At 41.0% G+C, this 14,206-nt stretch overlaps 1 protein-coding gene across 1 annotated transcript in view; it reads right to left on the bottom strand.

The window, feature by feature from the left end:
• ATP2A3 (ATPase sarcoplasmic/endoplasmic reticulum Ca2+ transporting 3) overlaps window positions 1-14,206 on the bottom strand; it is a 133,734-nt gene that overhangs the window by 44,887 nt on the left and 74,641 nt on the right. Inside the window, exons 5-8 of the mRNA XM_088152196.1 lie at window positions 11,952-12,090; window positions 9,850-9,930; window positions 9,291-9,376; window positions 7,294-7,758 (exon numbers count right to left, since the gene is read on the bottom strand). Coding sequence (XP_088008322.1) covers window positions 7,294-7,758; window positions 9,291-9,376; window positions 9,850-9,930; window positions 11,952-12,090 — 771 coding nt within the window. The remainder of the gene's footprint in view (window positions 1-7,293; window positions 7,759-9,290; window positions 9,377-9,849; window positions 9,931-11,951; window positions 12,091-14,206) is intronic.

Genomic DNA, 14,206 nt, shown 5'->3' with positions numbered 1-14,206 from the left:
CTTCTTTAAGAGGCTCCTCTGTCCTCCACTCGTTACCTGTAGTAATGGCACCTGTTTGACCTTGTTATCAGTATAAAAGACACCTGTCCACAACCTCAAACAGTCACACTCCAAACTCCACTATGGCCAAGACCAAAGAGCTGTTGAAGGACACCAGAAACAAAATTGTAGACCTGCACCAGGCTGGGAAGACTGAATCTGTGGGAGCAATAATTAGAAAATGGAAGACATACAAGACCACTGATAATCTCCCTCGATCTGGGGCTCCACGCAAGATCTCACCCTGTGGGGTCAAAATGATCACAAGAATGGTGAGCAAAAATCCCAGAACCACACGGGGGGACCTAGTGAATGACCTGCAGAGAGCTGGGACCAAAGTAACAAAGGCTACCATCAGTAACACACTACGCTGCCAGGGACTCAAATCCTGCAGTGCCAGATGCGTCCCCCTGCTTAAACCAGTACATGTCCGGGCCCGTCTGAAGTTTGCTAGAGAGCATTTGGATGATCCAGAAGAGGATTGGGAGAATGTCATATGGTCAGATGAAACCAAAGTAGAACGTTTTGGTCTAAACTCAACTCGTCGTGTTTGGAGGAGAGAGAATGCTGAGTTGCATCCAAAGAACACCATATCTACTGTGAAGCATGGGGGTGGAAACATCATGCTTTGGGGCTGTTTTTCTGCAAAGGGACCAGGATGACTGATCCGTGTAAAGGAAAGAATGAATGGGGCCATGTATCGTGAGATTTTGAGTGAACACCTCCTTCCATCAGCAAGGGCACTGAAGATGAAACGTGGCTGGGTCTTTCAGCATGACAATGATCCCAAACACACCACCCGGGCAATGAAGGAGTGGCTTTGTAAGAAGCATTTCAAGGTCCTGGAGTGGCCTAGCCAGTCTCCAGATCTCAACCCCATGGAAAACCTTTGGAGGGAGTTGAAAGTCTGTGTTGCCCAGTGACAGCCCCAAAACATCACTGCTCTAGAGGAGATCTGCATGGAGGAATGGGCCAAAATACCAGCAACAGTGTGTGAAAACCTTGTGAAGACTTACAGAAAACGTTTGACCTCTGTCATTGCCAACAAAGGATATATAACAAAGTATTGAGATGAACTTTTGATATTGACCAAATACTTATTTTCCATCATGATGTGCAAATAAATTCTTTAAAAATCAGACAATGTGATTTTCTAGATTTTTTTTCCCATTTTGTTTCTCATGGTTGAGGCATACCTATGATGAAAATTAAAGGGCTCTCTCATCTTTTTAAGTGGGAGAACTTGCACAATTGGTGGCTGACTAAATACTTTTTTGCCCCACTGTATATTTACCATATTAAAAATTAAAATTGATACATTCATTGCCATTTCCTGTAATGGAATGTGGGAAAGACCTTGGGAGACAGGGCAAAGAGATGCTGCCCAGGGAACGGTCAGATAAGAGACAGCACAGTCCACAGCTGGATAGTGGGTCGGGCAAGAGGCTCAGAAGAGACTCTCCCTAATTTCTCAGGATGTAAAGGAGACAGGGGGAGAATTGTACTTTCAGGCTTGCACAATTTTGTTAATGTAGCCTTATAATAAAGTAGAATTAGCTCATCTGGTCATGTTGCCTGTCTGGTCCACCTGGTAAGGCTGACACTTCCACTTTTCACAATTGTTTGATGGGATTTTAATATTGTATTATTTTTCAACATAGGCTGGCAAATAATTTTGATTTTCCAGACCCCTGAGAGGGTCTTGGGGGACCCTCAGGGGTCCTTAGACTACACTTTCAGAAACACTGAGCTAGACATTGAATAAATAAGACAAATGCCTATAGGGCCATTGGTAGTCTGTCTCTGCCTGGCAGCTACTACCTTGCCTTAGCTAGAACAGGATTGAACTAAAAAATTTTTCAAGACTGCCTCGGGTTATACAGTGCTGAGGGCAGGGCAGAAGCTAACATGTTTGGCAATAAATATAATCTCCCTTGGAGAAGGGGCTGTTCCATAGCACCCAGGCAAATATTTAACCTTCTTAACATGTCTGCAAATTTATGAACAACAACTATATTCCTGCCCATTAAACATTTGCCTCTGTTTAACAAGGGAACTCCTGAAGGTTAAACATTAATTTTTTTTTCTTTATCCTAGGATTGTTTAGTGCCCGGAATAATAAATATTTAGCTAAGAGAGCCATTATTTGACTCACTAAATCCAACCATCAATTATTTTTTATTTTAGCAAGTCAGTTATTCTTAGTTTTGGCCTAGAGACTACTGTACTGGTTCTTCTCCAAGGTGTCAGGGTCTTTAGTTAATTGGCATCCAATTCAAGAAGTACTAGTTTGCTTATTAATCAAAATGCATGCCATTAATTAGCTGACTCCATAAAATTTGCTTCCAATAAAGAAGTGGCACTTTATGAATGCAATCTAATAAAAATGGTACATTTCCCACAGGTACAGTGGAAAAGTTCAGGATGTACAATTGCAGCCCTATATAAACTTTCCTTTATATGAAATAATTCAGTCGCATTTTTAGAGCCATGTTTTCTATGCCAAGATAAGTCCCTAATGCTTTGCTTAGACCGGAGGCTGGACTACCTAGCATATTAACTTGGCAATTAATAACATCTTACTGGCTCAAAATCAATCTATCTTCTATAGGGCTAATGCCTATTTTAGTGCCAAACATCTTCCCATCCAAATGGCCCAGAACTGTAGCTGGCAAGCTGCTTCATTTGGGAATGTCTCCTGATTTCCTTTTAGACATGAGATTGGATAACGCAAAGGAGGCTATCAAACAAAGCCTGGAAGATATGAAACTCCAGAATAATCTTGCAGCTGCCCCAAGGCTATACCGACTTTATAACGAAAGAAGGAAACTGCAACCCACACAATATCTTTACAAGTTATCCTGTCCACATATGGCTGGGCCTTCTCTAGAGCATGCTTCAATGCCCTTCCCTCTGCAATCATGGATGATACAGACACCCTTCTGCCTCTGATGAAATGAAACCCTAAAACAGTGCTTCCCAAACTTTTTCCTTCACTACCCAAAACCACTTATCAGAAAGTCCTTTTTACTTAAGTTGATTTAAATGTCCCTGTTATGATGGGTAATGGGTTTATGTGTCATTACCCAAAGAAAAACCACTTTGGGGTAATTTACCCAGGTTTGGGAAGCACTGCCCCAGAACATGTCTTCACTCCCAGTTAATTCAACCCTTATTCAATAGGCTGCTGGCTGTTCAGACCAATGGTATTAAGAATTTTTCCTAATATTCAAAGAAATAAATACCAAGTAAATGCCCATCACAATTTATACAGTACCAAAAAATACTGTTGGTGAACATTCAGTCCCCGATGAATCCAGTCTTGCTTCCAGGAGAAGACTGTTCCAGAGAACTGGCCCCATGATGGATAGGCAGTGTGGGCATAACCCCCTCCTTTCCCAAAATCGAGGCACCATTCACAGCTTCTTCAGAAGGATCACCTCAGACAGGTTGACTCAGGTTGCAGGGCACACAAAATAGATTAATATGATCATGGTGGCAACAACAAGCAGGCTAATGAATTCTGAATCACCTGCACTTTCTAGGGGATCTTCAAAGGCAGCCCCATGATGAGCACCTAGAAGTTCAACTGAGGGCGTGGAGACTGAAATTACCCAACACCAAAGGGTGAGACAACTTCATTCAGCCCAGAAACTAGATCAAGGCATCCAGGGAGGGATCCAGTTGGACAGCAGATCAGTCAGTATGTCAGAAGGTTACCCAGTTTGCCCTTGCCTCTACAGCCCGACTTGACATGCAGGCACTTACATCCTGCCAAATCAAGAGCAGGGCTCCTGGTCACTAATAAGTTGTGCCATAAGATCAATGTCACCTATCGCCTCAAGCCCATGGTTGCTGCAGGATCTGAAAACCAGAAGTGCAGATCTCCAAGAGGGTGATATCCTGTCTTTACCCACCCAGTCTCAGGAATACATGCCATGTATGCCTACTCATCCACAACCAAGTCATGAATCAAAATAGTTCTGGTGTTTACCAAAAGCAACTTGAGCTGAAGTTCACCAGCAATTCAACCATAAGGACCCAGGATTGAGTCAGCAGGATAGAAACAGAGATCAATATTAAACTGTTGATCTCCCTTCACCTGCAACTCCCCCCAGCACCCCCACCATGTCTCCCTCAGTCTGTCACAACCAGAATTATGCTACCTTGACCCCTCCCTGAAAACACAGTTACATGCCACATCCATAATAAACCAGCCAACCCACCCACCCACCCACCCACTCCCACCACAAAGCACCATATGCAATTACTCAACTAGACCAAAAATATCACATTCACGGACTTGTTCTCCCCCAGGTGAAGCAACTATCTGCATCGATAGATCAAATAAATATTGTAGCTCACTCTTCTTGAAAGCTCAGGGTGGTTTATAGGAAGTCTTACTTATTTTATCCGCCCAAAGTGCCCCTGTGAAATAGTTTGGACTGAAAGAGTGTGACTGGCCCAGCATCTCCCAGTGAACTCCATGGTCCAATGGGGCTTTCAACCTATTAATTTTGAATGAAGTCTAAAATGTTTAAAGTGTAATGTTTGCAGAATCCTGAACTTATTTGATTATAAACCTATTTTCAGGCTGCCTTTTTCCCAGGTGGGGCTCTGCGGCTAGGAAGGGGGAAGAGCTGTGTTTGGCAACCTTCAGAGTCCTGAAAACTGAACTGTTACTGCTGTAATATACTTATTAGTGATTAATGTACTGGTACTGTATTTTGACTACCCTGGAAGGAAAGAAACACTTGTGGGATTTCCTCTTTTCAATGCCAAGGTAACGTGGCTGCTTTGAGTACAGTAAAACTGAAATTGGGGCAGTTGTAAAAAGTTGTGTGTGCCCGTTTTCTTCTCTAGCTGTCAGCCACATTTGTTAACTTGATCCTTTAGTCTAAAATGATCCAATTATGCTTTTACTGTATTTATATTGCTTCTGAATGCTCTGTTTTGTTTATCACCCAAAGGACTTGCATTCTAGAAATGTAGTAAATAAGAAGCGAGCAAATAAACTGGGTGAAAATGTTTTTGATTTGGGTTTTTTAAGTGTGCAGCATCTGACACCCATCACAGTGATTTTTTGGGAGGCAAGGCACCAATTTGCTACCTGCTAGTCGCACTAGAACCAAGAAAATGCCACCGTAATACGCAAGTGCTAAAAAACAGGTTCCTCGAGAGATGAGCTGTTCCTCCCACTGCCTGATTAGTAAGTGATGCTTCCAATGCTGAGCATGACCCCATCAGCTCGTCATCCAATGGCTTGCTGCCTCCCCCACACTGGTTGCGCAAAATTACTGCAGGCCATTCACGAGGCTGCATTGCTAAGGAAACAGAGAAGAGCCATCCCATTCCATCCCCAAGTCCAAGTGCTAATTTGCCTCCTGGTCCCAAAGAAAAGCATCATGCAAATACTGCATTTGCCAGCTGGAACAAAAACAAAACAAGAAAAATGGTGGTGACCAAGGTGTGCTTTAAAAGGGAACTCCAATAGGCTATTTTGTTTGTGTGCAAATTTCTTGCAACCGCATCAGGTGGTTTATGATTTTCTGGAGGACGAGGCCAAAATGGAAGCTGGCCTTCTCAGAATCTGCATAGCTACTGTCTGGTTGGCTGCCCAACCTTCCCTCCTGGATTTACAAACGCAGAAGCCTCTGATGCTTTTGCAATTAATTCTTGAGAACTGTTGCTAGTTGGAGTAAACAGTGATGGATAAATGGGCTGGGTTACACATTGTACAAGATATAAAGATATAGATATAAATATAGATATAGACAGATACAAAATATAGTTTGTTCTGTTTGGACTTAGAGATTTGCAAACCAAATGAGAATCCATGATTCACAAAACCATGGTTACACAAACCCTAATTTAGTAAATGATGCAGAACATATTTATCCAACGTAGTGTGAGGTAGCTTTCTAGGATAATGGATGGACACCAAGTACAAATAAAAAGTGTCTCTGATCGTGAGTACAATTTGCCCTTCAGTGAACCTTGCCAGACCCTGAGACCTTGAAGTGGGAAGAATTGGGGGGCTGCTTGTCCGAGTATGTAATACGTAGGCATTTCCTTTTTCACACATTCACTACCAGGAACACACAGGTGACCTAAACAGCTTTATGGGTTGCTTTAAGATTGGCAATTTCATTCTCCTCTCACCAAGCACATGCCAAGGGTCTTTCTTTGTTGACTTGATTTCAGAGTTACGGATTCCAACCTGAACTATGTGCTCTGAGACCAGAAACATTCAAGTCGGGGAATATGGGACTTAACACCAAAACAATCAGTTTGTTCACCTTTACACTACACAAACAATTCATTTGGTCATACTTTGTACAAAGCTCAAGACACAACATTGAGCCCTTTTAGACTTCAGGTATAAATTCAGCATTTTGATTTAAAATCCCAGTCTAGTTTGGAAGGAAAAAGAGAAAAGCAGTTGCATAAACACATATATTTAATGAATCCAAGTAGATTCTCCATTACAAGGCAAAAATTATTATCTGAATAATAAAGCTGCTTCCAGACCAGACTTATGGATCTAAAACTATTCTTTGCTTGAATTATTAGCTCCTAAATCTTATAGCTTCTTTTGACTCTTTCTCCTCTCAAACAGTTTCTAGCTCAGTTGGTTCTCAGCTGAAATTTTAAAATCTGGTGCCTAAAAGCATTCTCCTTTTTTCCTTCCCCATCCCTTTTCCCTTTTGTGTGTAAGGCCAAGAACAGGGACCATATTGTTTGATACTGAATCATAAGGTGTTTCAGGAGCATTTTGGGATCAATAGTAGAACAAGGGAGTTTTCAAATAAATCTATTTATCATGTCCTATTTTCTCCTGGATGGAAGAGGTTTGAATTTCTGCTCTGAGCAAGAGATAGGATCCACTGGCCTAAATACCCCCTTTCAATTCTATGATCCTGTGGACATGGGTCTTGCCTCCCCTCTATCCCCAGTAATTCAACCATTGACCTGGTGGTACAGCTCTTCTGATTGGGGCTATGCTACCTCCATTTTTAAATCTGTTTTATCAGTGAGGATGTTCAGAAATGCTACAGTAGAAAACACAGCTGGCTGTTCCAACCACTTGGTTTTGCTGGCAAAGCATACCAGCAAACACAGAGCAAGTAAAAGCAGCACTTCAAATAATCAAGCTCTTTAACCAAGCTAGAAGCAGCGCAACAAACTGAGAATGCAAAAATTAATTTGGAGCTGATGACAAGTGCCCCAGACAACTCAATGCTCAGGACTCACCCTGCAGACGGACATCTGGTTGGTCGTCAAGGTGCCTGTTTTGTCGGAGCAAATCACTGAAGTGCACCCCAGGGTTTCCACAGAAGGAAGGCTCCTGACAATGGCATTCTTTTTGGCCATCCGGCGGGTGCCCAATGCCAGGCAAGTGGTGATAACTGCAGGAAGTCCTTCAGGGATGGCAGCCACTGCCAAAGCCACAGCAATCTTGAAATAATAGATGGCACCACGAAACCAGGAGCCACCATGCACAGGGTCGCTGAAGTGGCTGATGTTGATGACCCAGACTGCAATGCAGACAAGGGAGATGACTTTGGAAAGCTGCTGGCTGAACTCATCCAGCTTCTGTTGTAGAGGAGTCTTCTCAGGCTCGGTGGCCACCATCTGGTTCCTGATTTTCCCAATCTCTGTGTATACTCCAGTGGCAATGACAACACCAACAGCTTTGCCAGCAGCAATGTTGGTGCCCTTGGGAGGAGAAAATACATTTTAGGTGAGGTTCTCTTGCTAAGGCCTAAATTAAGGTTGTGCAACTTCTGACAGACCAAGGGCTGCACGTGGCCTAAGAGTGGCTTTTTTGGGTTTCACACAAAAAAGTAGATGAATAGGTGGGGCCAAGAAAACAGCTAAACTTGATTTTTCATTTTCATTTATATTTAATCAAAATTAAGCAGTTAACATGATCACTCTCCAGTTATGTAAAAGTTCTTGGAATTTGATAACAATTTTTAGAAGTCTCTGGGTATTGGACTCTCATGGAGACAAGGATGAACATGACTAAAAACTACATCTTGTATATACAGTATTGCAAGAAACAATATCCTTAAAAGACAACTGACAGTTTCTAAATGAGCAAGAATGATAGTCCAGATTTATACCCACTCAGCTCTCAAACTCTTCATGGTCTCTTGCAGGGCTGCTCTCTCAGAAGAAGACATGAATTTCCTCTTCTCTCAAGTCTTCATATTATTTTAAATTTTTTTATTTATCAGATTTGTCACTGCCCATCTCGTTGAAACGACTCTTTATTATCCATTGATAATATCCACTGATGGCTATTATTATATAATATATAATATAATTATATAATATATATTATATAAAATATATAATATATAAAATAATCATATAATATATAATAAAATAAAATAAATATATAATAAATATAATTATCCATTGATGACAGATGCTTGTTTACATTTTCTTACTTTCCCATTCAGGAGAGTCCCCCAAGTTTGGTTGAGCCCTGATACTGGCCCCCATACTTCAGCTTTTCAGAAGTTACAGGTGGCTCTTGGGTCCAGGTTAGGCCCTCTGATACAACCCAACAATGATCAAAAGGTGTGCAACCAGAAAGATCAGATCATCAGAATGATAGGTGACCCTTAGATTAATTTCAAAATCTATCTGCAGGAGATCAGTTCAGATCTTCTATGCAGCTGTCTGCTCGAGAGGAAGAGAGTAACAGAAGCAGAAAATAAAGGCAAGCATCAGAGAGGAAATACACATTTTTGTCTATGTGTTACATATCTAAATTCCATCTAAGTTTTTTTTGGTCTGTGACATCACCCACTGCTGGCTTCAATCTTGCCTATCCTCCAGTAGATTACCTCCAAGGCAATGCAACTCTCAGCATTAAAAGGGCTGGCTGGCTTTCATATACTGTAATGGAATGAGAAGGGACAGTCCAAAGAATTTGCAACAAACTAGATTGTTGCAATTGGAGGGAAGAGGGAGGGAGGTATTTTTCAATGTTTCTCCATAACAAACATCCAACAAGCAATATGTAGCACATCAGACAGAAATTATTCCTGGCTGTGTTGTTTTTTTACTGGGTCGCATTCAAAAACAGTGAATCCTATTTATAGCCTAACATAGTACGATCTATTTAGGTTTCTACCATTTGTCAATCACACACAATGATTCCCCAGAGACATGTGGATGGGGAAGCTTCATCCCAGAAGCAGGGCATGCTTACAAGGTGACCTAAGGACACTTACAGAAAAAAGCATGTTCTTTTTATCTTGGTTAACAGCCCTCGGGTCTGGAATTGGATCGGTATGTTTAATGACGGAGACAGATTCACCTGCAGAAAAAAGAGGGGCGAAAAGGAAATTTGTTTTTCCTGCACATGTCAAGAATGAATGGTCCAACAAGATGTTTCAGGTTTGGAATAAACCTGAGTTACAAACCACACATACGAACAAGGATGCGGCCCAGTCCTGAGGTAAGAAAGAGGGCAAGACTAGGAAATGCAGAAAGGACAGATGTCCACATTCCCTCATTTGTACTGATTACTAGGTGTAAGGATTACTAGATGTTCACCAGATACTCAGGACCACAAATTCATCTGTACCAAAAAGCATGCCATCTGGAGGCCACAAGCATGCCTGTCTTACTTCAACCTGTGAACATGCATGCCATGCACATAATGATGACACCGTTAAAGGGGACTACAGATTTTTACTGCTTTCATTATAGCTTTCCTTTAGTGCTTTCCAAACTTCACTTCTGTCTATGTTCACAAATACTTTCCCTCCTGCAGAATAGAATGCCTACCTGTAAGAATGGATTGGTCCACCCTCAGCGTTGTGGATTTGATCTCGATGATTCGGATGTCAGCAGGCACTTTGTCACCAACTAAAAGATGGAAGGGCAATGAGATTGTTTGAAATGAAAAAGGTGTGTGTTGGAAATCCAACTTCAGTCATTTACAAAATGATGAGAGATTTTGCAATGTTTAACAGGGATCTGCAATGCTTTGAATTTGATTCCAAAAAGATGCTTCAGAGAATGTGGAAATGTGACTGTAGCACCTGTTTACAACTCCTTTGTAAGTTATCTCCTGCTCCTTTTCTCAGAAGATAGCAACCATTGCAATCCCAAGAAATGACGTAGCTGCTTTAAAGAGATGCAGACAGGTGCCACATCATGCTCCTATGCACTCTGAATTTGAAGCACTCCAACGTTTACTATAAAATGGGGTATACATTTCCAAATAGGTTTGCTTTGGAAGATGGAAATCTAGATTAGGAAAAGACCTTATGGGGAGGAAAAGTTTGATTTTTTTTAAAAAAATACCACTGCATAGCATATGGGATGGCATTTCTTTTCCAGATCAGAGCTTCTGCAATTATTTTTAAATATTTTTGTCAAAAATAGTACCACAAACTGTTACTGTAACCATTCCAAATTGTCCAATTTTTCTAAGTGGGAGAAAATATTTTTCATGTCTTAGGGAGGGGGTAGTATTGGCCATATAATATTTTCTTTTTCCTAAGGTCTTTGGTTTTTTTATTTGACTACTGCCACAAGTGGCTGCAACAGCAATTGTGTTAACAGCCTTGCAAGATTCTGCATCTTCCCTCTGTGGCACTGGAAGGAGGAATGGTGGCTTTACAAACTTGATGGATGCTACTCTCAGAAAACCCTCGTATGGGATGAGAAAGAAAAGATCGCAGACATTTTCTCTGCTGGAAAAAAAAGTCTTCTGAGAAATTTTAGCCCACTTCTAATTCAAATAACGTTTTGCTTTTCTTTTAACCCAGGTGTCCACAAACCTCCTCTCCCCAGAATAAAAATAAAGATCACTGAAATCTTACAAAGATCTCTAAAATAAAGATCACTGAAATCTCATGAGATCATGCAAGATGATGTCAAAATCTCATGCATTCTCACTGAAATCAGCTCTTTATTTGGGTGCCCCGGACATTGCACAATGAATTTTCCGGACTTGGGCCTGAAAAAGTTACTAGCTCCTGTTCAAGTGTTGTTAATTATTGTATATATTTAATCTTTGTCTTACTGAATAATTATATATTACTGTACCTAAGCAATGTATGTGTAATTGGAATAATTATGTATTCTTGCCTCCATCCCCTTTTTCCTTTGTTTTTATTTTAGATTGTAAGTGCCTTAAAACAAATATCTGTTATATCTCTTTACAAAACAGTACAGTATTAATAAATCATCCTCATCATTAATGTCTCCAACACTAGTAAATATTCTTGCAGTCTATTTTTTAAGTTTTAGTATTGGGAATGGTGCCTTTGATTATCCTTTTTGATTGTCAAGGCTTCTGTTTTAGTTTGCCAACTACCTCGAGAGATCCTTCTTCAATAAAAGAGGATGTCCATGTTGAAAACAACCAAAAAGCTAGAACAAAAAAAAAAAGGCATATTTTTAAAAGACTACACATTTATTGTGTTATGACATGGATGTAAGTCCATGAAAGCTTATGCCACTGTAGCATTCAAGATGCTACAAGATGATTTGCTTGGTTTGCTGCCACAGACTAGTCCAGTGTTCCTCAACCTCAGCGACTTTAAGATGTGTGGACTTCAACTCCCTATAAGATGTGTGGACTTCAACTCCCAGAATTCCCCAGCCAGGGAATTCTGGGAGTTGGTCCATACATCTTAAAGTCTCTGAGGTTGAGGAACACTGGTCGACAAAGTCGCTGAGGTTGAGGAACACTGGACTAGTATGAGTAAACTTCTCGGAGAAAAAAAATTCCCAATAACTAATTAGCCTTATAGTATAAGTAAATTACAGCTGCTGACATTTGGCTGCAGATAAGCGGAAGGCATATTTCCTTGTGGATCTTATAAGAACATAGGTCAACATATACACGCAAGGCAAGCCAATGGCTGAGATTGTACCTGCTACCTCCACAATATCTCCTGGGACGATGTCCCGAGCTCGGATCCGCTGCACTCCGTTCCTGTCTGCTCTAATCACTTTCCCCATTTCTGGTTCGTATTCCTTTAGGGCCTCAATTGCACTCTCAGCGTTCCTCTCCTGGAAAACACAGGACAGCTTTTTAAAACTGGAGCTTTTCCAACTCAGCAGTCCCCTGAATGATCTGGGTGTCTCTGGGGAGAAGCTTTTTCCAGTTGAGATTTGCCCCAAAGAAAAGATCTGTCCCATCCAGATGCAGATGGGGTCTACCACACGCAGGGCCTTTTTGGTGACGACCCAGAATACTACGTTGCAGTATCTTGTTTTGCAATCGTATGGACTAGTATTGTGGTGCTGTTCTGCGGATAGAAAATGCGCACTTGTTCTGTTGGATTGTTGAACCAGGTTCCTCCTGTTTTGGTTTATTGTTTCATATTGGATTGCTCTGATTATTCTTTTATTTCTTTTAAAAGACTATTTTGGAAACATTAGCTGAAAGAAAGCATATGTACATTTGGAACAAATTTATCCTCAATTGCCTTCTTTAAAAAGTTGCCCCAGCTATTTTTCGTAACCTCATTTACTTCCAAAAATATATTTCTAGCCAATGTCAATTTGGCATGTGTTCAATCAAAATTGCATTCTCTTCTATGTTTGTATCAGTTTGTGAGGAGAGGTGATGGTATGCAAGGCTGGAGCTAAAAATGATCTTTGTTTTTAAATTAACTTCCCTAACTTAAACTACTTGGACTAATATCCAGAGCAGAACATTTTTCAGACTGCAACTTCCAAAAGTGTACAGGGCAGCTCTCAGCTCAAATATTATACACGGAACTATGTAAAGGAAATTGGTATAAAAATAAATACAAAATTTGTGTGCGTGACTTTAAAAAATGCAGAATTATTCAGGAAGTGAATGGAAAAGATGAACGATTTATATGCGTGAGACTACAAAGGACAGGAGGTAGACAGATTCACTGACCCCCTGCTTACTGATAAATCAAAGGCTGCAATGAATATTGTATTTTATAAAAGGAAGATAACCTTGAATTTAATACCGTCCTCCCCAAAAGGAGGAATAATTAGGAAAAAAATAGATAACTGACTCAAGTTCTGTAGAACACCCCGGCTTTTTCATTCTGTCAGCATATGGTCCTCAGCTCCAGCTAAACTCCAGATTCCTCCCCTCAAATAAATGTGTGCATGTGATACACCTCAATCAGTGGCATCTGCAGGGCAGGGGGGTGTCAAGAGGGGGCAGAATGACAAAAGCAACATCACACCATTGTGATGCAAGTCCCACCCCTTTTCTTAGTGCATGCAACATCTCACAGGGTGAAGCGTGTATCACAACAGCATGATGCTGCTTCCATCATTCTGATGGAAGCAGGAAGCTTCTGAGGACACTTGGAAGTCACATTCCGAAAAAGTAAAATTAACTGAATTAATAATTCCTGATTAAAATTAAGTGCCTGTAAAACAAACCACTCCCTTGATGAAATTAATTGATCCCCATCTACATGTATGGATCATTCTCTTGCACACATAGAAGCCACTCACATGTACCCACACACCAGCAGAAACAGCAAAAAAAGAAGAAAAGAAAAGATGGAGATGGTCTAAGTGGAAGGAGTACAGGGGAGGGGAGGGGAGGGGAGGGGAGGGGAGGGGAGAGGAGAGGAGAGGAGAGGAGAGGAGAGGAGAGGAGAGGAGAGGAGATGAGAGGAGAGGAGAGGAGAGGAGAGGAGAGGAGAGTAGAGGAGAGGAGAGAAGAGAAGAGAAGAGAAGAGAAGAGAAGAGAAGAGAAGAGAAGAGAAGAGAAGAGAAGAGAAGAGAAGAGAAGAGAAGAGAAGAGAAGAGAAGAGAAGAGAAGAACCATCTGGGTGGAGATGAAGAGAGGGAAGATAAGAGAAAATTGAGGAATCTTGTTTAATCATTATAAAAAAAAAATCACTAAGAGAGAAGCTGGCCTACTTCAAAGGAATCCATGCTTTCTGTCAGATGTCTTTAGTCATTCCCACCAACTGACTGTTAATCTATTTTCAAAAGCATCTTCTATCATAAATACCTCCAGTTCACAGAAAATGCGGGGGGGGGGATTTTTCCCTTCTGTTTGGCAGATACTATCAGAACATATACATGAAACTGACACAGACTGGATTCAGACGTGCAATTACGTCAGGTAACTCCTAAAATGCACATGAAGCTGACATACTTGGCTACAGCTTGCTTCCTC

Source organism: Python bivittatus, unplaced genomic scaffold, assembly GCF_059951505.1.
Source record: "Python bivittatus isolate LINGU-HERP-01145 unplaced genomic scaffold, Pbiv_v1 ctg000690_np1212, whole genome shotgun sequence".
In the NCBI taxonomy this organism is placed as follows: Eukaryota; Metazoa; Chordata; class Lepidosauria; order Squamata; family Pythonidae; genus Python; species Python bivittatus.
The sequence above is the reverse complement of the archived record's forward strand: the minus strand, read 5'-3'. Positions and strand labels throughout refer to the sequence as shown.